The sequence below is a fragment of the Dromiciops gliroides genome, chromosome 3 (genome assembly GCF_019393635.1).
Source record: "Dromiciops gliroides isolate mDroGli1 chromosome 3, mDroGli1.pri, whole genome shotgun sequence".
Taxonomy (NCBI): Eukaryota; Metazoa; Chordata; class Mammalia; order Microbiotheria; family Microbiotheriidae; genus Dromiciops; species Dromiciops gliroides.
This window is the reverse complement of record NC_057863.1, coordinates 634318979-634346193: the sequence shown is the minus strand read 5'-3', so window position 1 is coordinate 634346193 and position 27215 is coordinate 634318979. Positions and strand designations below refer to the sequence as shown.

At 43.9% G+C, this 27215-nt stretch overlaps 1 protein-coding gene across 1 annotated transcript in view; it reads left to right on the top strand.

The window, feature by feature from the left end:
- The window catches only part of TP73 (tumor protein p73), a 204781-nt gene that overhangs the window by 85908 nt on the left and 91658 nt on the right, over positions 1-27215 (top strand). The window contains exon 4 of the mRNA XM_043995532.1: positions 23742-23987. Within this exon, the coding sequence (XP_043851467.1) occupies positions 23742-23987 (246 nt within the window). The remainder of the gene's footprint in view (positions 1-23741; positions 23988-27215) is intronic.

Below are 27215 nucleotides of genomic sequence, written 5' to 3'. Positions count from 1 at the left end.
CTTTTACAATTTATAACCTTTAGATTGTCAAATATGGTGAAGGGCGTGATGAGAAATCAATCTAGGAAGACAAGTTGGAATTCTGTTATAAAAGGGCTTTAAATGCTAGGCAGGGGAGTCTGTGATTATCCTAGGGGCAACAGGAAGCCCCTGAAGTTTCTCGAGGAGGGAAGTGTCATAGTTAGACCTGGGCTTTAGGAGTATTGCCTTGGCCACTCCCTGGGGGATGGGATTGGAGAGGAGAGAGGTTGGAGGTGGCAAGGAGATGGAACAGTGTTTCAATAACCCTGGGCTTGAACTAGAGTGAAGGATATGAGTAGGCAGTGGTTCCTGGGCATCAAATTTTTCAGCCAATGTAATTTTTAGTGACCTTATACTACATTAGACAGTAGCTGAGATCTGTGTCAGTGGAGTGCTTCCCCAGGTTGGAGACTGTTACTTAGCTAAACTTTGTACTCTTCCCTCTACCATGCACAGTGCTATTCATAGTAGGTACTTAATAATCAATGAATCAGGGGCAGCTAGGTGGCACACTGGATCAAGCACTAGCCCTGAATTCAGGAGGACCTGAGTTCAAACCTGGCTTCAGACACTTGACACTTAACTAGCTGTGTGACCCTGGGCAAATCACTTAACCCTCATTGCCCCAGAAAGAAAACACCCAGAAATAATCAACGAATCAACAAGCATGTTTTAAGCACCTACTATGTGCTAGTGATAAAAAGAAAGGCAAAGGACCATCCTTGCTCTCAAGGAGCTCACAGTCTAACAGGAAGACAACATGCAAATTACTATGTGCAGACAAGATAGAGACAGGATAAATTGGAGATAATCAATAGAGGAGGGGCACTTAATTCATGTTATTTGTATTTTCATGATCTTGGATAAATCACTTCCCTATAAGTCATACATAATTTTCCCAATAATTATTGAACTATAAAATGAAAGTTTTTGGAATCACTCCATCTTCCATTTGCTTTGTAGGTGTCTTTTAATGCATCTATTGACTCATTAATTTTTAATTTATTCATAATTAAAGTCCATTAATTTACATTCACCCCATTCGAATGTAAGCTCTCTGAGGGCAGGAGCAGGGGTGAATTTTTTCTTATTTGCATCCTCAGCACTTAACACAAAGACATTAAGTTCAGTGCTAGGCATAAAAAACAAGGGAAAATATCAGCCACATAGCCAGCACTTAATAAATGCTTTGTTGATTGATGTTTAAGCAATGGTCCCTGAGATCTTGTCCAGTTCCAAGATTCTGTGATTCCAATTCTGAACCTTTCATTCCCATGAAGAGGCAGGACCAAGTACTAAGGGCCCCTCCAGCCCTGATGTTAGATTACCCCAGAGCTCCCACACACCAAGGGATCTTTCTCTTGCTGTGGGTGTTCCCTAGTCTGATACTTGAGCCTGGGGATTATGGCAGGGGCTCGTGCCTGGTAGGGAAGATGGACAGTTCCCTGCTGACCTGACAATCCCAGGCTTTACAGACAGAGGGTGCTCCAGGGACTCAAATCAGTGTCTGGTCTTAGCCCTATCAGCTGCCCAGCTACCTGGGCTGTGTGCAAGAAGACACCTATTCTGTTCTCTCTTTGGACAGTACAGTGCTATGGGTGTGTGGGCATGTGTGCATCTCCTGGCTGGAAAGTCATAATTATTGCCCATCCAGCCATTTACATTCATTTTTTTACCTGTTTTTTCCCATTTTAATTTTTTAAAAGGCATCTCCAGGGTTTCACTCTATTACTTGGGCCCCAGAAGGCAGAACTGAAAGTGATGTGGGGAGGTTGTAGGAAGGCACATTTCCAGCTTACAAATTCCAAATGGGGATAACATATGTAAATTGATCGACAAACTTTAGCACTATATAAATTCTCTCACTATTGTTGTTATTATTTATTATTATTACTAGGAATGAAAGCTATCTGGTAATGGAATTGGAAGTATGGCTGAAGTTTTGGAAAGGCTTGGTTCAAATCCTTCCCCCAACTCTTGGTACTTGTGAGATCATAGACCAGACACTTTTACCTCTCTGAATCTCAGTTTCCTCATTTGTAAAAATGAACCTAGAGTTCCCACCTCCTACAGAACTATTGTGAAGATCAAATGAGATGAGGTTTGTAAACCTTGAAGTGGCATATAAGTATTAGCCATGATGATAGTGAGCTCCCCATCTCAGGAAGTGTTCGAGCAGAGGCTGGGTGACCGACCTGTCATGAACACTGTGGTAGGGATTCATGCACCAGTGCAGGTGGTTGTATGGTGGAGACCTCATTTTGGAGAGTGCTGCTTATGACAAGACCTCAGCTAGTACTGGGCCTTGCACTGATTTCTTCCTGTAGCATTCTATTAGGAGGCAGAATGAAGATGCTACACCTCATGGGGCTGACAGCCCCGCACTTGTCTACATGTCCGTCACCTCCTACTCCACATTGAGTGTGTATGTATGCTTGCCTGTGTGTGTGTGGTGTGTCTGAATATGTTTGTCTCTTTGAGCATGTTTTTGTATGTCTGTGGGTAGATCTGTTTATTCATCTGTGTATGTCTGTATGTTTCAGTCTGTGTTCATGCATATCTTTGTATATCTAGCTGTGTATATCTTCATACATCTATCTGTATGTCTGTGTGTGCCTCTACATGTCTGTGAATGTCTGTGTCTGTAACATGATTCTGTGTATTTCTGTCCCTATGTCTATGAATGCCTTTGTTCACATGTCTCTTTGTTTGTATCTGTGCATGTCTGAATATTTCTGCCTCTATGTTTGTACGTGTTTTTATATGTACATGGGCCTGTGTGTTTCTGTACGTGCATGTTTCTGCCTGTGTTCATACAGCTATTGGTATATCCTTATATGTTCATGTATTTGTACATCTGTATGTGTCTCTACATGTCTGTGCATGTTGGTATGTGTCTTTGGGTATTTCCATGTGCACTTCCATCTTTACAGCTAGGCAGTGTCTTTGTGTATCATTCCTGTTTTGATAAGGCTGTGCCTATCTGTGCCTACGCATGTCTGCATATTTCCATCTATATGTCTGTTTATGTCTTTCTGTGTGGCTGTTTGTGTTCATGGGTGCCTGAGTTAGGGCCTGGGTGTGTACATACATGTAGGTTGTAGTATCTGTGTGATTCTGAAGGTATCGGAGGGATATCCACTCCATGGGTACAGAGAGAGCTCCTTATACCATCAGAACCCTTCTACCAGAAGTGGGAATAGAGATGAATGGGCAGAGGACAGAGGTCAACCTAGGAAAAGCTGAGCCTCTGTGGGGAGGACTATGGGGGGCTAGGGGGGTGTGCATGCTACACACACACACACACACACACACACACACACATATACACACAGAGGTGTGCACAAGACCTAGAGAACAGCTCTGTGTCCAAACAAGCCGTGTCCTTGGTCCTGATAACCTTCAGTGATAGAATAGTCAGTGGGTTCCCTTCAGGTTAATGAATAAGGAAAGAATGCTGTCCTTGGCTTGAAGGCTAAAAAACAAGAGAGAGGAATTGACCCCTCCACACTCACCTTTTCTAATCTTTCCTTCCTTTTACAAACTCAACAAGCCAAACTTTGGATTCCTCCTTTATTTCCTCCAACAGAAAAACTGCCTAAGTATGTCATGTAAAAAGTGGGGGATCTAGAGTCAGAGGCTTTGGGTGAATATTCCACTTTTGTTACTTATTAGCACCGTGGCTTTGGGCAAGTAATTTTCCCCTCTTCGGGCCTCAGCTCCCTCATCTGTAAGATGAGGGGATCGGATGAGATGTTCTGTGTGGCCCCTTCCAGCTCCAACAGTCACTTAATTGATTTGGACAAGCTAAGACATGTCCAGAAGAGAGCATTCGGGACAGTGGGGAGATGAAAGCACCTGTCAAATGAGAATTGATTCAATGACCTCAAGAAGTAGAGCCTGAAGAAGAAAAGACTTAGGAAGGGTGTGATCACCATTGTCAAGTATTCAAAAACATGCCTTGTAGAAGAGGAATCAGACTAATTCTGTTTGGCCCCATAAAGTAGAACCAAAAGCGATGGGAGATGCTTGATTAGAGGTAGATTTCGGCTCAACGTAGGGGAAAAACAAAACTTCCCTTGAAGCAGAGCTGTCCCAGAATGAAACAGGCTGACTCACAAAGTAGTGAGTTCCCCTTCATTGAAGGTCTCCAAGCACACCTTGGATGAGTACTCCTTTGGGATGTCCATAAGTGAAGTATCACTCGGGTGGAGGTTAGCCTGGATGATTACTGAGGTAGTATTCAACTCTGGGACTGTGATCTAGAAAGTCTTTGAGTTTATAACTATGTGGGAGGTGTGGGCAGGGTTGGGCAAAGTCCCACCTTCTTCAAGATACCTTTCCCAGTTAGTTCCTCGACTCTGGGATTATTTCCAATTTATCCTCTCTGTATCTTGTTTGAACACAGCCATTTGCAGGTCTTCTCCTACATTAGACTATAAGATCCTTGAAGGCAGGGACTGATTTTCTGTTTTTCTTTGTGCCCCCTGTGCTCAGCACAATGCCTGACACATATTAGGGGCTTAATAAATGCTTGTTGACAGGTGAAAAAACTGAGACTGACCCAGAGATGTCAATTAACTTTCTCCTGGTCAAATTCTTAATTAGGGCAGAGCCACAACTGGAAATTAGGCCAATTCCATTACACTCACGACTACTTGACATGACATGACCTTGAAGGTCTCCTCCAAAGGTCTTCTTTAGAGAGGAAATAAGTATTTATTATTCACCTACTGTGTGCTTAGCACTTTATTTAGAATTTTATTTTTCCAAATTACATGTAAAAACAAATTTTGACATCAGTTTTTTTAAAACTTTGTGTTCCCCCCCCAAAAAAACTTTGTGTTCTAATTTCTCTTCCTCCCTCCCTCCCCACCCCCACTCCCAAGAACTCAAGCAATTCAATATAAGTTATATACCTCTCCAAGCCTCACTTTCCCTAGCTGTAAAATGAGAGAGTTGGACTCAAAGACTTTCAAGGTTCCTTCCAGCTCTAAACCTGTTACTAAAATGTATGACCACAAGCTAAGAGTTCTAGCATTTTCCATGAGGAAAAGGGAAGCATTTATAAATCACCCACTATGTGCCAGGAACTGTATTAAGTACTTTTTAAACAAATATTATCCCATTTCATAATATCAGCCTGGAAAGGCTTCAAATAGAAGCCTGGTTGATAACATGTTATCTAGCTAAGTGTAGAGAGGGTTGTCCCCAAAGGGCTGGCCACCAAAGGGTGATTTTTTTTTGAAAGTCAATTTGTGAGGGGCAGCTAGGTGGAGCAGTGGATAAAGCACTGGCCCTGGATTCAGGAGGACCTGAGTTCAAATCTGGCCTCAGACACTTGATGCTTACTAGCTGTGTGGCCTTGGGCAAGTCACTTAACCCTCATTGCCCCACCCCAAAAAAACAATAAAAGAAAGTCCATTTGTGAAGACTGTTCAGAGTCCTTCTTGTCTTGAAAGCTGAAGGGGATCTTCCAGGTCATACAGCATAGAGGTGAGCGTAATGGTATTGGTCTGGCTGCCAATCCTGCTTCTGCTACTAATTAAGAAATGTACTCTTCCCCTCTCTGTGCTTCAGTTTCCCAAACTGTAAAAAAGAGAGGTCAACTGAAATGACTTCTAAAGTTCCTCTTGTCTCTAAATCCTTTGAGATTACACTGGAAAGCATGCCAGATTGAGAGTAAAAGGATCTCAGTTCACATCCTCCATTTGCTTCTTGTGTGACCTTGGGCAGTTACTATATTTTCTGAGCATTAACTTTCTTCTGTAAAATGAGAAAGTTGGATTAAGTGGCCTTTAGCTCTAGAGCTGGGGTTCCCAACCTAAGATCTGTGAACTTGTGTTTTTTTTAAGTATTTTGATACCTTTGGTTCAATATAACCGGTTTCTTTTGTAAATGAGTGCATTTTACATGCATTTAAAAACATGATTATGAGAAGGGGCCCACAGGTTTCACCAGACCAACTCAACTGCCCAAGGGGCCCAGGATACCAAATAAAATAATGAGAACCCCTGCTCCAGAGCCTAGGATTCCAATCCAACTGCTTCATCTGAGGCGTGCAAGGACTGGGACAGATCTTGTTGGAGAGAATACCTGCACTGATGAAATCAATCTTGGATCCTTCAATTCCTATTGAAGAATGCTTGAGATATCCAGTGTTAGAGAGTGGCCTGGGGAGATGAGCTTCCTACCAAGTAACATAAAACTGAGAGTAAAGACCTCTTGCTATTCTCCCTGCATGCAGGATTTCTTCTCTCGGTGCTCTGGAGTTGGCTACCTCCTGGAAGCCCTAGTTTCCTTCAGGACTCAATTCAAATAGCATGTTTTTTAGGAGCCGTTTGCTGATTCCTTCTGGTGAAGTGCTGCTTAATTCTCCAGTTGAAATCCATCCTACTCTTGTCTTTCTATGCAGTCCTGAGCCCAATTTATTATCTATCCTCATTTCTATTGATATAGAGCAGCAGTACTTAAATTTTCTGGTGTCAGGACCCCTTTGCCCTCTTAAAATTATGGAAGACATTCCCCTCCCCCACAGAATTTTTTTTTTTGGTGAGGCAATTGGGGTTAAGTGACTTGCCCAGGGTCACACAGCTAGTTAAGTGTCACATGTCTGAGGTCAGATTTGAACTCAGGTCCTCCTGAATCCAGGGCCACTGCTCTATCCACTGTGCCACCTAGCTCCCCCCGCCCCCGAATTTTTGCTTATGTGAGTTATAGCTACCAATATTTACCCTCTCAGGAATTAAAACATCTTAGAATTATTATGAAAATAGTTTTGATCTCATAGACTCTCCCTCACCCCAAAAGGGTCTCGAGGACTCCCAACTACTCTTGGGCCATACTTTGAGAACATCTGACATAGAGAACTCCCAATAAACTCCCTCCATCACTCTAGATCAGTAGCTACTCAGCAGCTTGCCTGTGGTACTGGTGGGTTGACTTTCTTATGGGCATGTAACCAGTATGTTTCTGAAGCAAGACTAGAACTCAGTTCTTTCCAACTCCAAGGCTGGCTCTCTTTCCATTATACCAAGTTGCTTTTTCTAGAATCACCATTACTAGAATATTGGTATTAAGAAGATGGGTTTTTCTTGCCAGGAGAAGCTATGGGTTGTTGAAAGTGCTATGTGACCCCATGTGAGATAACTGAATGTGAGGGTAGTGAAAAATTTGGCAACAGTAAAAGGTTATATATGCCTATTTTTTATACCTATATATTCGAGGTCATGTAAAAATTTCTCGGAAGAAAAGGGGTCATGAGTGGAAAAAATTTAAGAAGCCCTAATGTAGAGGACCTTATTATCAATGGGTAGTCCATCTTTGATTTGGAGTCTTTGCTGGACCTTCTCCATGAACATGGCAGACATGTTTTGTAAACACATGCCTCCCAGTTTTTTGCCTTGCTCAAAATTAATTATCAGTCTTGCCAGTGATATTTCTTGTATCTTTCAAGGAACCCTATATGATAATTAACTTATATATACAAGACATCTTGGAGGAAAGCTTTGAAAGTATCATTTCTTATCTACCAAATCCATCACTATTTCTAAAGCCAGCTATTTCTTCCCAGTAGAGTTTCCACATTTACTCCCAATTTTGCTTAGGCAACATAAGGAAGTAATAATAGTAATAATGATGACCATCATCATAATAGGTAGCATTCATGTAGCACCTACTATGCACCGGGGAACTGTGCTGAACTTTGCAAATAGTACTGACAAGCACAAAGATGGGAAGCACAGTTGGACGAGATGGATACACAGAGAAATTCTGTGCTGGGGGAGGGGCTGGACAAAATTTTAAGGATGTTGGGGGACAATTCTCAATATATCTTCAAAAGGGGAGGGCATCAAAGGCTTGGAAAAAAACACAGATGTCCTTATAGGCAGTCAATAACTACCAATCTATATTCCTCTCTCCTCTGTAAAAAATCTTTATGAGAATAATTTACACCTGAGGGCATCTTTGATGAAAATTCGAGAAGGCAGTAGGCAGGTTTGCACAAACGATTTTCTACAGCAGACCTCATTTTTACAGTCACACAATTGAGTGAAAGGTGCAGAGACTACAGGATCCCCTGGTGTTTATTGTTTGTTGAATACTTTAAAAAACATTTTTATTAGCTTCAAGATATATTTCAAGCTCCATCCTCTATGTGAACCTTTTCCTGATCCTCTGAACTGCTTAGTGATTTCCTTCTAAAGATCCTTTTACTTCGTGATTTTGTTTTTATTCTCTTTATATTTATTTTGTATTTCCATATATATATATATATATATTTCTTGTTGGAGTGTGAATTCCTTGAAAGCAGGAATTATTTCTTTTTCATACTAGCCTAATACAGGGCATGAAATACAGTTGGTGCTTAATAAATGTTGTTGATTGATTACTAGATTGATTAACTTGATTAGCATCAGGAAAACAAGAATGTACCAAAGTGGGGTTGGAGTGACCAAGCCAACTCAACCAGATAGCAAAGGGTCTATTGAAGTTGTTTCCAGTATGTAAGGCCTTCTCCCCTCTATTGCTTCTTCTTCTTCCTTTTTTTTTTTCAGGGCAACAAGGGTTAAGTGATTTGCCCAGGGTCACACAGCTAGGTGTCAAGTGTCTGAGGCTAGATTTGAACTCACTTAAGCCAGAGCAAGTTGCCCCATTGTTGGCTTTAGATTCAGAGGTGGAATTGAGTTATTAGCTTTGGGTATAACAGCACAGGGTCACTGAGTTAATACTACTATGATGAAGTTCAGATTCTTGTCTGGGCCTTTAAAAGGAGACACATGAATAGTCTGGAGAAGCCTCCAGTATTAATCTTGGAGTCTTATGATTCTGGAGCTTTTTTTTTCCTATAGTGATTATGACCCATAAAGGTATCATGGGGTACCTTTGGAGCTATTGCCTAGGATCACTGGTTTTTACTCTGTACCTAGTTTTTCTGCATTAGTAGTGTCTAAATTAAGACAGTATTCCTGTAAGGATCACAATAGGTAAACTTGGAGGTCCAGGAAACAATTGCATGTTGGGCATGATTTTATGTTCGCAGGCAGATGTGAGCTGTACACAACATACCAGTTTGTTAGTGGTGATTGGCCACCATGACTTTTTGTCTGTTTTCTTCTCTGTCCAACAACAACTTTATTAGCATCCAAAAAGGACAGATTGTTGTTTGTCCTTCGTTCTTGAAAAGTGATATCATGACTTGCACTGAATTGGATTTAAGTGAAGGAGGGCTGTGCGAGATCACCAACCTCACTCTCTCCTCCTGAGCCATCTAGGTCCAGTGACAAAATATATATTAGGACAACTAGAGTTGGCTCTGGGTGTTCGAGGCAATTGTGGTTAAGTGATTTGCCTAGGTTCCCACAGCTGGTAAGTGTCTGAGGTGAGATTTGAACTCAAGTCCTCCCAACTTCAGGGCCAGTGCTCTATCCACTGTGCCACCTAGCTGCCCCACAAGAGAGACAGAAGCTGCTTGGAGAGCCAAAACTCTCCTTTCCCCACCCCAATCTGTACCACCATCTTCCTTAGACTTCAGGAGGAGAATAAAAGGGGATACCATGGGAAGGGTAGAAAAATAATCTTCAGAATTACCAGAATTCCTGCTGAGAGCCCAAGGCCCAGCTCTCAATCCCAGGAAGAATTGCAAGTTCAATTCACAAAGGAAACAGAAAGGAGAGCTAGGAATAGCACCAACCCCTAACTGGGCTCCTATGGATGTTCATAACCTCAAGTTCACACACAGTTATTCAGGAACACAGGATGGAAGGAGAGTTCTGGGGGGCAGCTAGGTGGCACAGTGGATAAAGCACCAGCCCTGGATTCAGGAGGACCTGAATTCAAATCTGGCCTCAGACACTTGATACTTACTAGCTGTGTGACCCTGGGCAAGTCACTTAACCCTCATTGTCCTCCCCCCCCCCAAAAAAAAAATGAGTTCTGGAAAATTTGGGAAGGAGAACAATGGAGCTATCATACTAGGCGAGAAGCTGCCTAATACTGTTCAGCCTCCTCAGATCCCTAGAGAAATGCCTAGAATTGGAGCCACAGGCCTGGGCAGCAGAAGGCACATTGGTGCATTTGCAGGAATTGAAAGTATTTTCACTGGAGGGAGACATTGTTGCCCAAGCATACTTCGTGTTCCCTCGAGAAGCTTAAGTTCTTTAGACGAGAATTCCCTTGTCCTTAGTCTCACCTCAATGATGGGACTTTTGACTCTGAGTTACGTTGGGATCTAATTCCCTCATCTGAACTACATCCTTGGACTCAGGCTTTCAAAAAGTGTCAGATGCAAATTCAGAAAGAGGTGGATAAGTCACAGGGATAGGGTCCTCTGCAGTGCTGATCTTTCTCCTTGTCTGATGCCCCCTCAGAAAGTCTCCCTCTTCCTTGTCTCCTCTCCCTTTCTTTCCAGGAGGCTAAATCCACTCTTCTTGGGTTGAATTTTTTCTTCCTCATTTGTCACCAGCTCCTAAGCAAATGTGGTACACAGTCCTTTCCCCCAGTCCAGGTGCAGCTCAGAAAGGTATCAGTGCTCCCTCCTTTAGATAGATCTTACTGTTAAAGCTGCAGCTCAACTCCTTATTATTTATTTCCTAGACCTAGGAAGCTCTTCTCTCTGTGTGTGTCTCTCTGTCTCTGTCTCTGTGTCTCTCTGTCTGTCTCTCACTCAGTCTCTGTCTCTCTGTCTTTTTTGTCTCTGTCTCTGTCTTTCTCTCTATCTATCTGTCTTTCTCTCTGTTTCTCTCTCTGTGTGTCTGTCTCTGTCTCTGTGTCTCTCAGTCAGTCTCTGTCTCTCTGTCTTTTTTGTCTCTGTCTCTATCTATCTATCTATCTATCTATCTATCTATCTATCTATCTATCTATCTATCTATCTATCATCTTTCTCTCTTTCTCTGTCTCTGTCTCTCCTTATGCTGAGTCTATCATCTCTACCTCCCACCTATTGGAACCACTCTGCCCTTTGAACATAAGATAAGGATTTTACTTATATACAGGTCTCACTTTCCTTCCTGACCATCTCTTTCCTTCTGTCCACTTTCTCCCTGCCCCAATTTCTAGCTCAGCTTTATGTATAATCTCCTGTTAGAATGTAAGTTCCCTGAGGGACTTTTTTGTTTGATTTGCCCTTTCAGTGTCACAGGTAGTAGATATAACTACAAACTCCAAATGGGGCCTCCCGAGCCATCCCATCCAACCTTTACCTATATAAGAATTCCGGGGGGCAGCTAGGTGGTGAAGTGGATAGAGCACCAGCCCTGGAGTCAGGAGTACCTGAGTTCAAATCTGGCCTCAGACACTTAATACTTAGTAGCTGTGTGACCCTGGGCAAGTCACTTAACCCCAATTGCCTCACTAAAAAAAAAAAAAAAAAAAAAAGAAGAATTCTGGGATTCTATTCCTGCTTCGGACACTACTTATACGACGTTGGATAAATCAGTTTATTCCGGGCCTCATTTTCCTCCATCTGAAAAGTGAATGCATTGGACTAGAGTAGCTCACTCTGGAGTGAGAGGAACCCATTTTAAATTTCCCCTCTCCTGCTTTCTACCTGTGTGATCCTGGGGAATTTTCCTAAACTTCTGTGAGCCTTGCTTGTAATACTAAAGAGCTGGACTATAGGACCTTTGCAGACCCTTCTAGATTTGAATCTCCAGAATGTAAATGTAAATTATTTGCTTTTATTTTGGCTTTTGTATTTATCCCCAGTATTTAGAACAGCACCTTAGACATAATTAGGGCTTAATGCTGTTGAACAATGAGAGCATTAGAGATATACCCTCCAAAAGTGCTTGGTGAGAACTGTGGGGGAACAGTGTTATCTACAGTGGGGACAGCTGTTTGGGTGTTCATTGTTAAAACTTAGTTGTTTGGGGCAGCTAGGTGGTACAGTGGATAGAGCACTGGCCCTGGATTCAGGAGTACCTGAGTTCAAATCCGGCCTCGGACACTTAACACTTACTAGCTGTGTGACCCTGGGCAAGTCACTTAACCCCAATTGCTTCACCCAAAAAACCCCTCCAAAACTTAGGTGTTTGCATATTGTCTTCCCCATTAGAATTTGAGCTTTTGGAGGGCAGGGACTGTGTTTTTTGCCTTTGCATTTTGAGCACTTAGCACGGTGCCTGATACATAGTAAGCACTTACCAAATGCTTGTTGACTGACTGTCCAGAGAAATCTGGGAAGGTTCCATGGAAGAGGTGATAATTTGCATGAGATATGGTAGAGCTTATGGCAGGTAACTGTCCTCCCCAACAACAAAAAAAGTCCTCTTCACTTTTCTCTCAGTGTGCCCTTTTCAAATCCAAAGGAAAAGGACTAGCTCAGGGACTGGGGAGAAGGACCTTGACCTAGAGCACTTCAAAGCACAGTGACCTTCAGTCAGCCAGGCTCGACCTTTCTCTGTAGTCTGCTGAGGCTACTAAGCAGTGTTTGCTTGGGCTGAGCCCAGGAAATTTATTTTTCTGCATGTAGGCACATGTGCACTGCCTGCTGCAGGGCATGTCCTAATTAGCCCACTATCTTTAGGCTAAAAAAAATGTTGTTTTCTCTGGAATCATCCACGGCTGCCAAGTGATCTCCCCCATTGCTTTGGGGGTGCCCGTTGCACACTTGGGAGTCCCCTTCCACATTATTGCTTAGGATGACCCAAGCATTCAAGGTGTCCTCTCTGGGTGCAGTGAGCCTCTTGGCTCCATCATCGGAACAGCTTTGTGTATCCGGATCCTGGTCTTTTCATTTTGTCAGCTTTCTCTGTGGTGGGAGCCTGAGTCGGGGGTGAGCTCCACAAGTCTGGACAATGTATTACGTGAAGAAAAAGGTGAGAGAGAGAGAGAGAGAGAGAGAGAGAGAGAGAGAGAGAGAGAGAGAGAGAGAGAGAGAGAGAGAGAGAGGAAGGAAAGAGAAAGGGGAGAGAGAGAGAAAGGGGGAGGGAGGAAGAAAGTGAGAGAGGGAGGGAGGAAAAAAGAGAGAGGGAGGGAGAGAAGAGGGAGGGAGGAGGGAAGGAAAAGAGAGAGAAGGAGAGAAGAAGAGAGAGACAGTGAGAGAGAAAGAGACAGAAAGTGAGAGAGACTTGGAGATAGTGGGAGGGAGCTGCAATCTTACCCACAGAGGACTAGGGAAAATCAAGGCCAGGGAAATGAAAAGGAAAAGAAAGGAAGGGGTTAGAATGAGTAGGAAGGGATAGAGGATAAGGGAAGGGAAAAGAAGGGAAATGAAAAGGAAGAAAGGGAGGGAAGGGAAAGAAAGAGAATTGAAAAAAGTGTAATTCTTAGTGAGGAGGCATCTGGGGCTTTGCAATTCAAAACTTTTAGGTTTACTAACCAATGAAATTCACAATTCTGGCCAAAGTGTGTGTAGAAACACATTATAAATGTGTGTGTGTGTGTGTGTGTGTGTGTGTGTGTAGGGAGATCTAGATCTAGATCGATCTATCTATCTATCTATCTATCTATCTATCTATCTATCTATCTATCTATCTATCTATCTATCTATCTATCTACCTACCTACCTACCTACCTACCTACCTACCTATCTATCTATCTATCTATCTATCTATCTATCTATCTATCTATCTATCTATCTATCTATCTATCTAAACCTTAGACAAAATAAACAAAGCAATGGGAGATTTTGAATGACTTTTAAGGAGTTACCACAACAGTCAGGAGTGAAGAAGACCCTCGTGAGTTTTAGAATGACACGTGTGGAATCTGTCTTCACTCTGCTATGAAAACGTGGCTCTCAACACAGAGAGTAGTGAAAATGATATGGTGAGGGGCAGCTAGGTGGCGCAGTGGACAGAGCACCGGCCTTGGAGTCAGGAGTACCTGAGTTCAAATCTGGCCTCAGACACTTAACACTTACTAGCTGTGTGACCCTGGGCAAGTCACTTAACCCCAATTGCCTCCCCCCAAAACAAAAAACAAACAAAAAAAAAAAAAGAAAAAGAAAATGATATGGTGAGCACCCATCACATCCTGCTTCACCTAAGAAGGAAGAATCAGAGGAATGTTTTTTCCCCCATCATCCTCCAGTGATTTGTCCCCAACATACTCTGAACACAGAGTGAGATGATACCAAAATAGGAGTGTAGCCCTTTGGACTGGTAGTGAGAAGACCTGCATTCGAGTGCCAGTGCTTTTGACTGTATCATCTTGAGGAAGTAACTTTCCTCTTCAGACTTCAATTTCCTTTTTTTAAATGAGGGAATTGTACTGGTTGGATAAATTATATTGCCTCCTGGCAATTTCCAGGTTGCATCATTCCAGAGAACTTCAGGTTCTTTTCCAGCTCTAAATGCTAGGACTTCCCCTCTCTGGGACTCAGTTTCCCCCGTTGTAATTAGAGTAGATTGGACTAGTTGATGTCTTGGTCTTTCTCCATTTCTATCACTCCCTCCCCTGTGCCTCAGTTTCCTCCTCTGTAAATAGAGAGGGTACAACTGGACAGTCCCTAAAGTCCCCCTTGACTCTAATCAGTTTGGGTTCTGGGGTTCCTAAGTCAGGAATTGGGAAGGACGTTTGCTCGTTTCAGATATTCCTCAGGTCCGAAGCCCATCTTCCTGAAACCCTCTAGAATCAGAGTGGTTAGAGGTGGACACCGGAGGTTTCCTTGAAAGGCTTGCTCCAAGAGTTCCATTTCTTCCTGTCTCATGAAAACCTCAATGAGACATCTCTCTCTGACATTTCTGTCTTGTTTTGTTTCAACATTTGGGTGCTCAGATTCCTATCACTCCTTCTCCCTTGGGTTCTAATGACTAATCGTCTGAACCCTTGCCAAGGAGTTTTAAAATCTGGACAAGTTAAAATGTGAATGCCTTCTCCCTGAGCTGCAGCTCACTCGCTTTCTAAACTGTGGGGACTCAGATCTGGTTATTGCTGCATGATTGGCCTCCAACAGCTGTCAGGAAATGAGGTTCACCTGGAGCTTCCCCATATCTGCCTTTCTGACAGCAGAGGAAGGGATAAGAACCAGAATGTTGAGAGCTAGCCATGGGAGGCTATAGGTATTCAGATGCTACCCCAGTGGAGTCAGAAAGACTTCTGTGGATTCTAAAGATAGGTTTTCAGTGGAACATTGGGTCAGAATTCCCATAGCTCAGTGTCCCTAAAGATGTTTTAGACCCTGGTCACATTTCCTTCCTTCCTTCCTTCCTTCCTTCCTTCCTTCCTTCCTTCCTTCCTCCCTTCCTTCCTTCCTTCCTTCCTTCCTTCCTTCCTTCCTTCTCTCCTTCATTTCCCCCTTCTTCTTTTCCTTTCTTTACCCCTTCCTTCCTTCTCTTCTTCCTTTCTTCTCTTCCTTCCTTTCCTCCTTCCTTTTTCTCTTTCTCCATCCCTCCTTCCTTCCTTCTCTCCTTCATGTCCCCTTCTTCCTTTCCTTTCTTCCTTCTCTTCCTCATTTCTTCCTTTCCTTCTTCTCTTTCTCCTTTCTTCCCTTCCTTCCTTTCCTCCTTCCTTTTTCTCTCCCTCCCTCCCTTCTCCCTTCCCTTCCTCCTTTCTTTTTCTCTCCTTCCCTCCCTTCTTCCTTCCTTCCTTCTCTCCCTCCCTCCTTTCTTCCTTCTCTCCTTCATTTTCCCCTTCTTCCTTTCCTTTCTTCCTTCTCTTCCTCATTTCTTCCTTTCCTTCCTTCTTTTTCCTTTCTTCCCTTCTTTCCTTTCCTCCTTCCTTTTTCTCTCCCTCCCTCCCTTCTCCCTTCCTTCTTTCCCACCTTCCTTCCTTCCTCCGTCTCTTCTTCCCTCCTTCCCTCCCTCATTTATTAAATGCCTTCAACTGGGATACAAAGACAAAAATACAACAGACCATGCCCTAAAAGAGCTCACAGTTTATGGGGAAGGGGAACCACACGAGCACAGATAAGCAAATATGAAATCTAAACAAAGCATTTTGCAGGGAGGGCATCCTATCAGTCTGGGGACGGGCCAGAAATCAGGGAGGTTATTTGTAGGAAGCAGTACTTGAGTTAAACCTCAAAGGAAGCCAGAGATACAAGAGATTGAGGTTAAGGGGGAGAACATTTCCAGAAATGGGGGACAGCCCATGCAAATGCATAAAGCTGCGAGATAGGATGTGATATCCTGGGGACTGCCAGAAGGCCAGCTTGTCTGACCCAGCAAGTACTTGAATTGCCTACAGTTGTGGGCGTCACATATGAAGAGGGACATTGACAAGCTGCAGAGTACCCAGAGGAAGGTTGTTAGAATGACAAGGGACATGAAGCACGTTCTGTGGGGTGTTGGGTGGTTGAAGGAACTAGAGACATTTCACCTGGAGAAGAAAAGACTTTGTGGGAGATGTGATAACTGTCTTTGAGTGTTTGAAGAGCTATCATGTGTAAGAGGGATTACTCTTCTTGGCCCCAGGGGGCAGAACCAGGAGCTGTGGGTGGAAGTTGGAAAAAGGCAGATTTAGACTTGATGGAAGAGGAAAAAAACAAAAAACAAATTACATCCTGCCAGTGGAAGCTGCCTCCAAGTGGGATGGGCTGCTCTGAGAGGGAGTGAGTCTCCCCTCGTTGGAGGGCTCCAAGCAAAGGCCAAATGACCATTTGATGGGTATGTTTTGGAGAAAATTTCTATTCAGGAGTGGGTTGCACCAGATAACCTCCAAGGTCTCTTCCAGTTCTAAGATTCTGTGATTGTGATTCAAATTGGGACATCAGAAATCATTGTGGGCTTTAAAAAAAGTCTTTCTAATTTACACGACAACAGTATCAGGTGATGTTGTGTGGGAAGTGAAAATGTATTTTCCGCAATCACTAGTTGGGCTCGGAAAGAGGAAGGACAAAGCATGGAGACAGAGGTAATGAGTGTCCCTGAGGGAACTGGTGCTTCTGCAGGATTGGCCATGGAAGAAGGTGGTGTAAGGAGCCCTGGGTTTAAGACTGACATTATTGGTTTTCTATATGACCCTGGGTAAGTCACTTGACTTCCTGGGGCCCCAGTTTCATAGATTCATAAATACTGAGTTGGAAGAAACCTCACAGGCCATTAAGTTCAATCTTTTCATTTTACAGATGGGGAAGCTGAGTCCCAGACAGGCTGAGCAACTTGCAAGGCACACAGCTAAGTATCTTAGTCAGGATTCGAACCCAGATCTTCCTGACTACAAGTCCAGTGTTCTTTCCACTATAAGTTGCTCCCAAGGCAGCTAGGTGGCACAGTGGATAGAGCACTGGCTCTGGAGTCAGGAGGACCTGAGTTCAAATCTGGCCTCAGACACATGCTAGCTGTGTGACCCTGCGAAAGTCACTTAACCCTGGTTGCCCCCCACCCAAAAAAGATGCTGCCTATCAAATGAACAAATTGGAAGAGATCTCTAAAGTCCCTTCTAACTCCAGAATCCTCTGACTTCAGAAGAGATGCCCCACTCCTGAGAGCTCTTTCTTCTTCATTTTGCTCCAAGTTTGGCTTGGAGATCAGAGAATCATAGAATGTTAGAGATGCAAATTGCTTTGCAAATGTCATCTAGTACAATGCCCCCGTTTTGCGGATGGGAAAAAAGGAAAATGAATTCCCCAGTGTCCCATAGAAAGTTCATGCCAGATCCTGGATTTCTGCCCTGTCCTTTGTGGATTTAAAGATCCCATTTAGTAGCCTAATTCTGGCTGAAAAATGAGGATTCTGAGAACAGGCTGATGGTGACAGAAGCCCCCAGTTGGGTGATCAGGAGAAAGTACTAGTGCTTCCCTTCTGCTAAGGTGTGCTCGTCTTCCCCAAAGGGAAAGATAAAAGGAAGAATGGAGGGGGAGAGGTGTGGGAAAGGCACAAAGCACATCCTCTCTGCCCAGGGTTTAGGGCTATGACTCTTGACCCTGTTGCGCATAGACTAACCCATGTGAAATGTAAGAGTTGCTACCAATGTGGGTGAGTAGGGAGGAGAGACTGATGAAGAGACCAGCACACCCTCAGGGATGTGTAAGTGTCTGTGTGTGCAGGAGGGACGGGGCTAATGTGTGTGGTTGTGCATATGTGTGTGTGGTTGTGTGTGTGTGTGTGCATATGTGTGTGTGTTTGGGGTGGCATGCTTCTGTCTGAGCACAGTCAACTGTGTAACAGGAAAGGAATCCTTGCCGGATCTCAGATCCACTCTTTGGCATCACTGTCTGACCAGTGATTTGTTCCTTCAACTTAGTCAACACTTCCCCTCCCACCTATGTGGAACAGTGCTAGGGACTGTGTTGAGATGGTAGAAATATAGGCTGCTTCCCCTTCTCCCAGGAACTTCTATTCCAAATCATTCTAGATGGAAAGAGATCAGAGAGAACCTACTACCTCGATGAACCACATGGAAACCCAGAGTAACAATGCAATCGCAAGACTGGGTGGACTTGATGTCTATTCAACTTTGCAAGTCTGCCATGCAGAAGAAGAATTAGATCTTTTCTTCTTGCCTTCAAAGGGTAGACCCAGAAACCATGGGTCTTTGTTTAATTAATTCAGGAAAAAACCAGGAGGTCATAGATGGGGAACCATCACATTCCACCTTCTTGTTCAACAGAGGAACAAGCTGAAACTCAGAGGGGAAGTCACTTGACTGGCTGGTAGATTCTCTCTCATTGGAGGTCTTCAAGCAAGAGGCTGGATGACCACTTGTCCCATAACTTGGAATGGCAGATTTCTTTCATGGATGGTTAGACTACATGGCTGCTGAGGGCCATCTTGACTCTTAGATTTGTGGATGGTGAATCACTTAATGAAATCTCCCCATTTTCAGAGATCTTGGGTGGGAAGCAGCATAGCTCCAATATAATCTGCAGCAAAGAATTTTCTTCTTAGAGTTAGGAATACTGAGTTCAAGTCCCAGTTCTGATATTAGCTGTGCAACCCTAGGCAAGCCTCAGTTTGTTCATCTGTAAAATGCATTTTCTATCTTGAAGGGTTATTTTGTGAGTGTATTGGCATACCACAGGAGGAGTAGAGGGAGGGGAGGGAACACATTTTTGTTAAGTGCCTGCTGTGCACCAAGTGTTTTACAAATGTTATATCATTTGATCCTTGCAGCAACTCCAAGAGAAAAAGTGCTACTATTTTTTTTTCAGGGCAATGAGGGTTAAGTGACTTGCCCAGGGTCACTCAGCTAGTAAGTATCAAGTGTCTGAGGCCAGATTTGAACTCATGTCCTCCTGAATCCAGGGCCAGTGATTTATCTGCTGAGCTCCAAGAGGTGCTATTATTACTCTCATTTTACATTTGAGGGAACTAAGGTAGACAGGTGAAAGGATTCACCCAGGGTCACACAGCTCATAAGTGTCTGAGGCTTTATTTGCACTCAGTTCTTCCTGATTCCAGGCCCATCACTCTGTGCACTGTGATCCCTAGCTGCCTTTCTTTGATGAGTTGTGAACTCATCTCTTCTCAGGCTTGGAGTTGCCCCCATTGAAGTGAGCCTTTGGTACTGATGAAAATTCCCAACTTCAGGGTTCCAACAGGAAAGAAGGTCAGTTGTTAGGGAACTTTGTCTGCTCCGTGGGCACCTGATCTTCTTACTGACCCAACTCAGAAAATTGCCCACAGCAATAGGTGACCAGGAAGCCTGGACTGGGTAAATTCATGCTTTTTCAAATAGTTCAAATTTGAACTCTGAATCTGAGGTTTAAAGAGAACATTTCAGCAGATAACAGTATCTGGATTCAGCCCAGGGCAGATTAGGTCCTGGGGCCCTTTGGGAATTCAGTCCTGCCAAGGATTTGGTGGTCAAGCAAAAGATGAATGTGGTCCTGAAACACACCAGTCAACTCATGTTGCTCTGCAAAGGTCGCCAATGATATTTCCAGCAAAGTTGGGGTAGCCATACCCCAAGGTATAATGAGTATATTCTAAAGCATGGTCATATATGTAGGGTCAAGAAGCAACGTGGGAAGAATGAGCCAGTAGTATCCTTGGTACACTTGGGTGTATTGAAAAGCTTGAAGAGAAAATGGCGACAATATTGATGGATTTATCTTGAATAGAGAAATCTTGCAGATCATAGAATGTCTGAGCTAGAAAGGTCCTTAGAACAGACAAATTTACAGCTGAGAAGATCCTTAGAACACAGTGCTGAAAGGGACCTTAGAACATAAAACTTCAGCACTAGAAGAAATAGAATAGGAGGACCTGAATTCAGATCTTTGTTTTATTGTTTACTTGGGGCAGCTAGATGATGCAGTGGATAACTAGAACAATGGACCTGGAGTCAGGAAGATTCATCTTTCTGAGTTCAAATCCAGCCTCAAAGACTTACTTAGCTGTGTGACCCTGGCTAAGTCACTGTTTGTCTTATTTTCCTCATCTTTAATGTAAACTGGAGAAGGAAATGGTAAACCATTCCAGCATCTTTGCCAAGAAAACCCCAAATGGAGGTCACAAATAATTGGACACAACTGAAAAATTGTTGAACAGCAGCAACAAACTGTCTACTATGTGTAAAACAAGTAACAACCTCTCTAAACATCAATTTCATTATCTGCAAAATGGGGAAGAAGGAGTCGAACTTAATGGTCAATTAGGTCCTTTCTGCCTCCAAATTATGTGGTCTTGTTTTATATTTAGGACATGTTTCTGCTGATCTCAAGGGCAGGGTCAAGATATGAAAAGTTTGAGTCATTCATAGATAGATAGATAGATTATAGATATATATAGATAGGTAGATGGATGGGTAGATAGATTATAGATAGATATGGATAAATATACACATATATACACATACATATATGTACCTGTGTGTATGTATAAGAATATATAAGATATAAAATAATGTATAGTATAATACAATATAATTTTATATTATATGTATGTGATATATAATATAATATACCACATAGTGGTTATAACTAGTATAAATTAATAAAATTATATTTAATAAAATGAATGCTATAATCAAATTAATGATTGATATAGTTAATAATGAATATTGTGTGTATACACAGATATGTGTATAGAGAGATGCACACATATGTACATTTATATCACCTTTTCCTCTATATGAATACTCCGGAAACAGACATTGACAGGTGTAGTCCTTCAGGTATAGCTACCTAGGTCCAGCATTCCAGTAGAGAACCTCTCCACATTGATATCACTCTCCAGAAGCTAACCTAAGGTATGTAGGAAGGAAGGAAATAAGGTTTCATCGAGTGCTTACAATATGCCAGGGTCCTTGCTAAGCATGTTAGAAATATTATCTTATTTGCTCCTCACAACCACACCAGGAGGTATGTGCTATTATTATTCCCTGATTACAGATGAGGAAACTGAGGCGAACTAAGGTGAAGGGACCTGCTCAGGTCATACAACCAGTTAGTGTCTGAGGCTGAATTCAAACTCAAGTCATCCTGACTATCCATCCCAGTGCTCTCTCCATTGCATCATCTAGTTGTCTATCCTTACCTCTCGGTGCAGTATAGGTTCAGTTGTACCGCTGATTAACTCTCCAGGTGTCACCTGCTCTCCAGGTGTTATATTCTCCAGGTATTGCTCTCTGGATGTCATTCAACTGTATCCGTGTAGGTGGAACTTCAGTCTAGATTCAGCTTTCCAGAGTCTAAGCTCTCCAAGAATCACTTTCCAGGTGTAGCCTTCTAGGTACTAAATTTACCAGGTATCACTCTCACGCTATAACAGTCTAGGTGTCACCCTCCACATCCTAAGCTGAAGTTCTTTAATTCTCAAAGTGTTAGGAACTGAATACTCATGCTCCTAAGGGGAAAGGAAGTCATAAGCATATGTGTAGCACCTCCTGTATACCAGTCACTGTGCTAAGAGCTTTTACAAATGTGGCCTCAGTTGATAGGCTAACAATTCTTGGAGGTAGACATCACTATTCCCCCCCCCCAACATTTTACAGATGAGGAAACCAAAGAAGGCATTCTTTAGGAGGAAAAACACGCTTAAAATAGAGGAAAAATCAATTGGAAGTTATTAGTCAAAGACACTAGCAGCTGGGAGGTGTCAGGGAAGCTTTAGGGATTCTCTGAGGTGTGATGGATGGATTGGAGAGAGGAGACACTTTTGTGGCTTTCAATAAAGCTAATTCAGCTATATGACCACAGGACTCTAGTCGCACCATTGGGGATCTTTATTCACACCATTGGGGATTGGATGTTTTTACTACCTTTCAGGTGGACTACTGTAAGAATGTCCTGATTGGTCTCCCTGCTTTTAGTCACTCTTCTTTCCAGTCCTTCCTCCATTCTGCTGCCAAGATAATTTAAAAAAAAGAACCAGATTTTCTTTTGTTTGGTTGGGTTTTTTTGCAGGGCAATGAGGGTTAAGTGACTTGCCCAGGGTCACACAGCTAGTGAGTATCAAGTGTCTGAGGCCAGATTTCAACTCAGGTCCTCCTGAATCCAGGGCTGGTGCTTTATCCACTGTGCCACCTACCTGCCCCCCAAGATAATCTTCTTAAAGCACTTACTTCTCTGACCAGGCTGGTCCCCAGCTCAAGAAGCTTCAGTGGCTCCCTACCACATCTAGGATAAAATATGAACTCCCTGGCCTGGTATTTAAAACCCTTCACAATCTGGCTTCTCCTTTTCTGGACATTTCACATGAGATACCCCAAGAGGCAGCTAGGTGGCTGAGCCTGGAGTCAGGAAGACCCAAATTCAAAGGAAGCCTTGGACACTTAGCTGTGTGACCCTGGGCAAGTCACTTAACCTCTGCCGGCTTTGCTTTTCTCATCTGTAAAATGGAGGGTAATAGTGACATCTACCTCCAAGAATTGTTAGAGCATCAGTTGAGGTATTGTGATAAAAAGCTCTTAGAACAGTGACTGGCATACAATAGGTACTATGTAAGTGCTTATTTCCTCTTTTCCCTTTAGAGGCATGAGCATTCAATTCCTAACACTTTGAGAACTATAAGAAGATTCAGAGGAAAAGAACCTGGAAGTCTGCAGAACTAGGTTCAGATCCCTCTTCTGAGGCATACTGCCTTTGTGACCTTGTGTAAGACCCAGAACCTCTCTGTGGCTTGGTTTCTTCATCTGTGAAAATGCCTCTGGGGTCCTATCTGCCTAAGGATCCTCATGTGTCTTGGTCAAGATACCTGAGGTCTCTTCCACAGGTTCTGCCATTGGCTTGCTGGGGGAGCTCAGGCAAGCTTCGCTGAACACTTTTTTTCCTCCCACCATCTATCAAATGGGCACACTAATCTATCCCACTCCATCCCTATCCCTGGGTGACAGGGGTCCCCTGAGGCAATGCCTGCCTAGTGCTTTATGCTTCTTGGAGAGAGGGGCAGTGGAAGGAGGGGGAAGGAAGTGCAAGATCTGGGCTGCTGATACCTAGCCTCTGGAAGCTCTGGGGAAGAGGAGAGATAACGGAGAAGGGGGATGTTTTGCTCACCACACAATTCCCCTCAGAGCTAACAGAGGGTTTGCCCCCCCACCTTTTTTTTTTTTGGTCTCTTCCCTTCCACCCCGTTAAATGCTCAGTTAGATTTCCTGAAAACTTGGCACCTGGGGAAGGCTGATAGAGTGGGTGAGGTGAACATGTCAGTTTATCCCTTCGTGCAAGTAGTGACCTGTTGGATGGGGAGGGGGGAGGGTTAGAGAGGTGGGGAGAGACCCAAGGAAATATTTGGGATGACTCGAGGTTGGCTGGCCCTTTAAGAAGTCTGTAACAGGACACCTCTGGTCCCGAAGAAGGGTAGCTGATGTTTCCATTTCTCCTAAACTGACTGTGTGTGTGTGTGTTTTTTTTTCACCCCCCCCTTCCCTCCTCCCCCTTTTCCCTTCTCCAGTCCCAGTTTAATCTGCTCACCAACAGCATGGATCAGAACAGCAGCAGCCGCGCGGCCTCCACCAGCCCCTACAACCCAGAGCACTCTGCCAGCGTGCCGACACACTCTCCCTATTCCCAGCCCAGCTCGACGTTTGACACCATGTCCCCCGCACCCGTCATCCCTTCCAACACGGACTACCCAGGCCCCCATCACTTTGAGGTCACCTTTCAGCAATCCAGCACCGCCAAGTCGGCCACTTGGACAGTGAGTTGATTCCTCCTTCCCTTTCTTCATCTTTTGCCTTTGATCCCTCCCTCTGCATCTCCTCCCTTCCGCTGGCGCCTCTCTTGGGCATCCCTGGACAAGGAGGTGGGGTCAGGATGGAGTTGGGAACTTTAGCATCGTCTGGAGGGAGTGAAGCGTTATCTAACCTTAGCTTCAAACTTGTCTGTCGGCTGGTATGGCTTTGATTTGATCCTTATGCCTCAAGGAGCTGCTGGGGGAGATAAAGAAAGTCCCATCTCCTTGCCATAGCTGAGATGAACCTAGAGAGTTTATGATGACAGTGGTTAGCAGGGGCAACCGTTCTGTCCACCTCAAAACTTCTGGACCCAAAGGAATTAACTGAGAGGTGGAAAGATTTAAGAGGAACAGATTTCTAACTAGTAGAGCTATTCTATGTGGAATGGGCCTGTCATTTAACCTGTTTGCCTCAGTTTCCTCATCTGTAAAATGGAAGTAAGAATAGGACCTATCTCCCAGGGTTGTTGTGAGGATCACATGAGATTAAAAATCATGAAGCATAGTGACTGGCACGTAGTAGGCACTTTGGAAATGTTCACTATTAGGATTTTTATTAATAGGCTTCCCGAGGAGCCTCGTGGGTTCTTCTTCACTGAAGGGCTTCATGAAATGGTTTGATGCTTGCTTGAGAAGTGTTCTGGGAGAGATTCTTCCATGAGTCTAGTTTGGATGAATTGACCATAGACGGTCCTTTCCAACTCTGACGTGCTGTGATTCACTGAGATTTTTGCCTTCAAGAAGAGGCTGAGAGACCACTCATCAGGGGTGATGTCAACAGGAACCTCACTGTCTCTGTGGCTTCTGCAGTCCCTTCTAACCTTGAGGTCCTGCTATTCTGAAGTCAATTGGTGATTGCTAACATGGCAAGATGGGAATAGCGATGGCTTCGGACTTAGAGCACCTGGGTTCAAATCTTGCTCCTGTCACATGTTCACTGAGACATTTGGCTATGTGGACAAGTCACTTTTTCTCTCTCTGCCTCAGTTTCCTTCTCTGTAAAGTCAGGTGGTTGAACCAAGTCATCTCAAAGGCCCCTTCCAGCTCTAGCTCTGTGATTCTGTAATGCTCTTGATAGGTGAACAGAGGACTTCTTGACTTACTTGTGATGTTGGGACTTTGGAGAGACTGCTTGGTTAGAGGCTGGTGGGGACAGGTGATAGATAACCTTGTGGGGTGCAGAGTTGGGAGAGGATTTGGGAAGTGACCAGCAGCCCCCCTTTGGGGGATCCCGGGTCTTGCCTTTTGCCTACTCTCCTATGCAAATAACATGGTGGCCCAGCCAGATGGAAGAGCATGAGGTGCCTCCTCTGAAGCTCTAGCCCATTATCTTGTTTTGGAATTCTATCCACTGGGGGTTCTGGGGAGGTGATGCTCTCTCAGGTGATAAGGGAGCAGGGGCAGGAGCAGGGGCAGTGGCAGTGGCTGGAGGAGGTAAGCAGGCAGGGGTGGGGGTAGGGGAGGAGACAGCGAGGGAAGGCTGCCAGAGGAATTCAGCCTCATCAGATGGCTTTCTCATCTGAGGAGCACACAAAGTCTGCTCTCCAGTGTCTTGGGGCTGTCTGGGTTGGGAGAGCCAGGTTCCCAGAGCGCTGTTTTCCCCAGCAGCTGCCAGAGGAGGCAGCCGGTCAAATGCAAACATGTCAGAGGGCTCTGAATTCAATTCTTCTCCTTCCTGTCAATCTTGATGGGTCCCTGGGGACAGGCTTGGCATGTGGTCCGGAATATGCCAGCAAGTGTCTTAGCTGAAAAGGGCTTGCAAAGTTCTGAGTGTGGTGTGAGGTAGGTGATGTGTGTGTGTGTGTGTGTGTGTGTGCGCGCGTGCGCGCACGTGAGCGCACATGCATAGACTTAGCTCTGGAGCCCTTTTCCCTCAGGAAAAGAATTAATCCACAATCAAGGAACCAGCATCCATTAAGTGCCTACTATGTGACAGGCACCATACTAGGATCTGGGTGTTCAGAAACAGGAGTGAAAGCAAAAGTATTCTATAAGGGAAGGACAATGTGTATGCATATAAATATATACAAAACAAATACAATCAATTAACATTTATTAAGTGCCTACTGTGTGCTAGGCACTGTGCTAAGATCTGGGGATTCAGAAACAAAAGTAATAGTCTATTGGGGGAAAAAAGGAAAACATACAGTCTATTGGGGAAAGACAGTGTGTATGCATATAGATATATACAAAATAAATTCAATGAATTAGCATCTATTAAGTGCCTACTATGTGCAAGGCACTGTGCTAGGATCTAGGGATCCAGAAACAAGAGTAGAAACAAAGGCATTCTTTCTATTGGAGAAAGACAATGTGCATGCATATAAATGCATACAAATATAATCAACAATAATTTATTAAGTGCCTACTATGTGCCAGACACCGTGGTAAGTGCAAAGACAGAAAATAAAAAGCCCTCACCTCCAGAAGCTCACCTTCTAATTGATGGTCCAAGGCTAGCACATAGCTCCTTGGGGTGGACCCAACCACACCTGCACCTATAACAATAACAAAAGCAATTAATAACACAGCAAAGGTAGTGGTTATGACTATAAAGAGGAAGTGTGGCATAGGGTGAGGAGTTAGGAAGACCTAATTTTAAATCTTGCCTCTGACTTATCTTGGCTGTGGGACCCAAGACAAGTCATTTAAGCTCTCAATACACCAGAGAAGGTCTATATAGGTTGCAGAGCAGGTGTTCATCAGCATTGGTGAAAGGAATTTCCTTCCTGGGAATTCTCTGTGATGAAATCACAGGTCTGGAAACCCCTCTGCTCCCAATACCAATAATTAAAATAATTATGGGTTGGGGCAGCTAGGTGGCACAGTGGATAGAGCACCAGCCCTGGAGTCAGGAGGACCTGGGTTCAAATCCTGCCTCAGACACCTGACACTTACTAGCTGTGTGACCCCGGGCAAGTCACTTAATCCCAATTGCCTCACCAAAAAAAAAATAATTAGGGGGCAGCTAGATGGCGCAGTGGTTAAAGCACCAGCCCTGGATTCAGGAGTACCTGAGTTCAAATCCGGCCTCAGACACTTAACACTTACTAGCTGTGTGACCCTGGGCAAGTCACTTAACCCCCATTGCCCCGCAAAAAAAAAATAATAATAATTAGGGGTGAGATTTGCATTGTACATAATAGGCTGGCATCAATATGGCATTTAAAGCGGCTATGTTGCTCAGTGGAT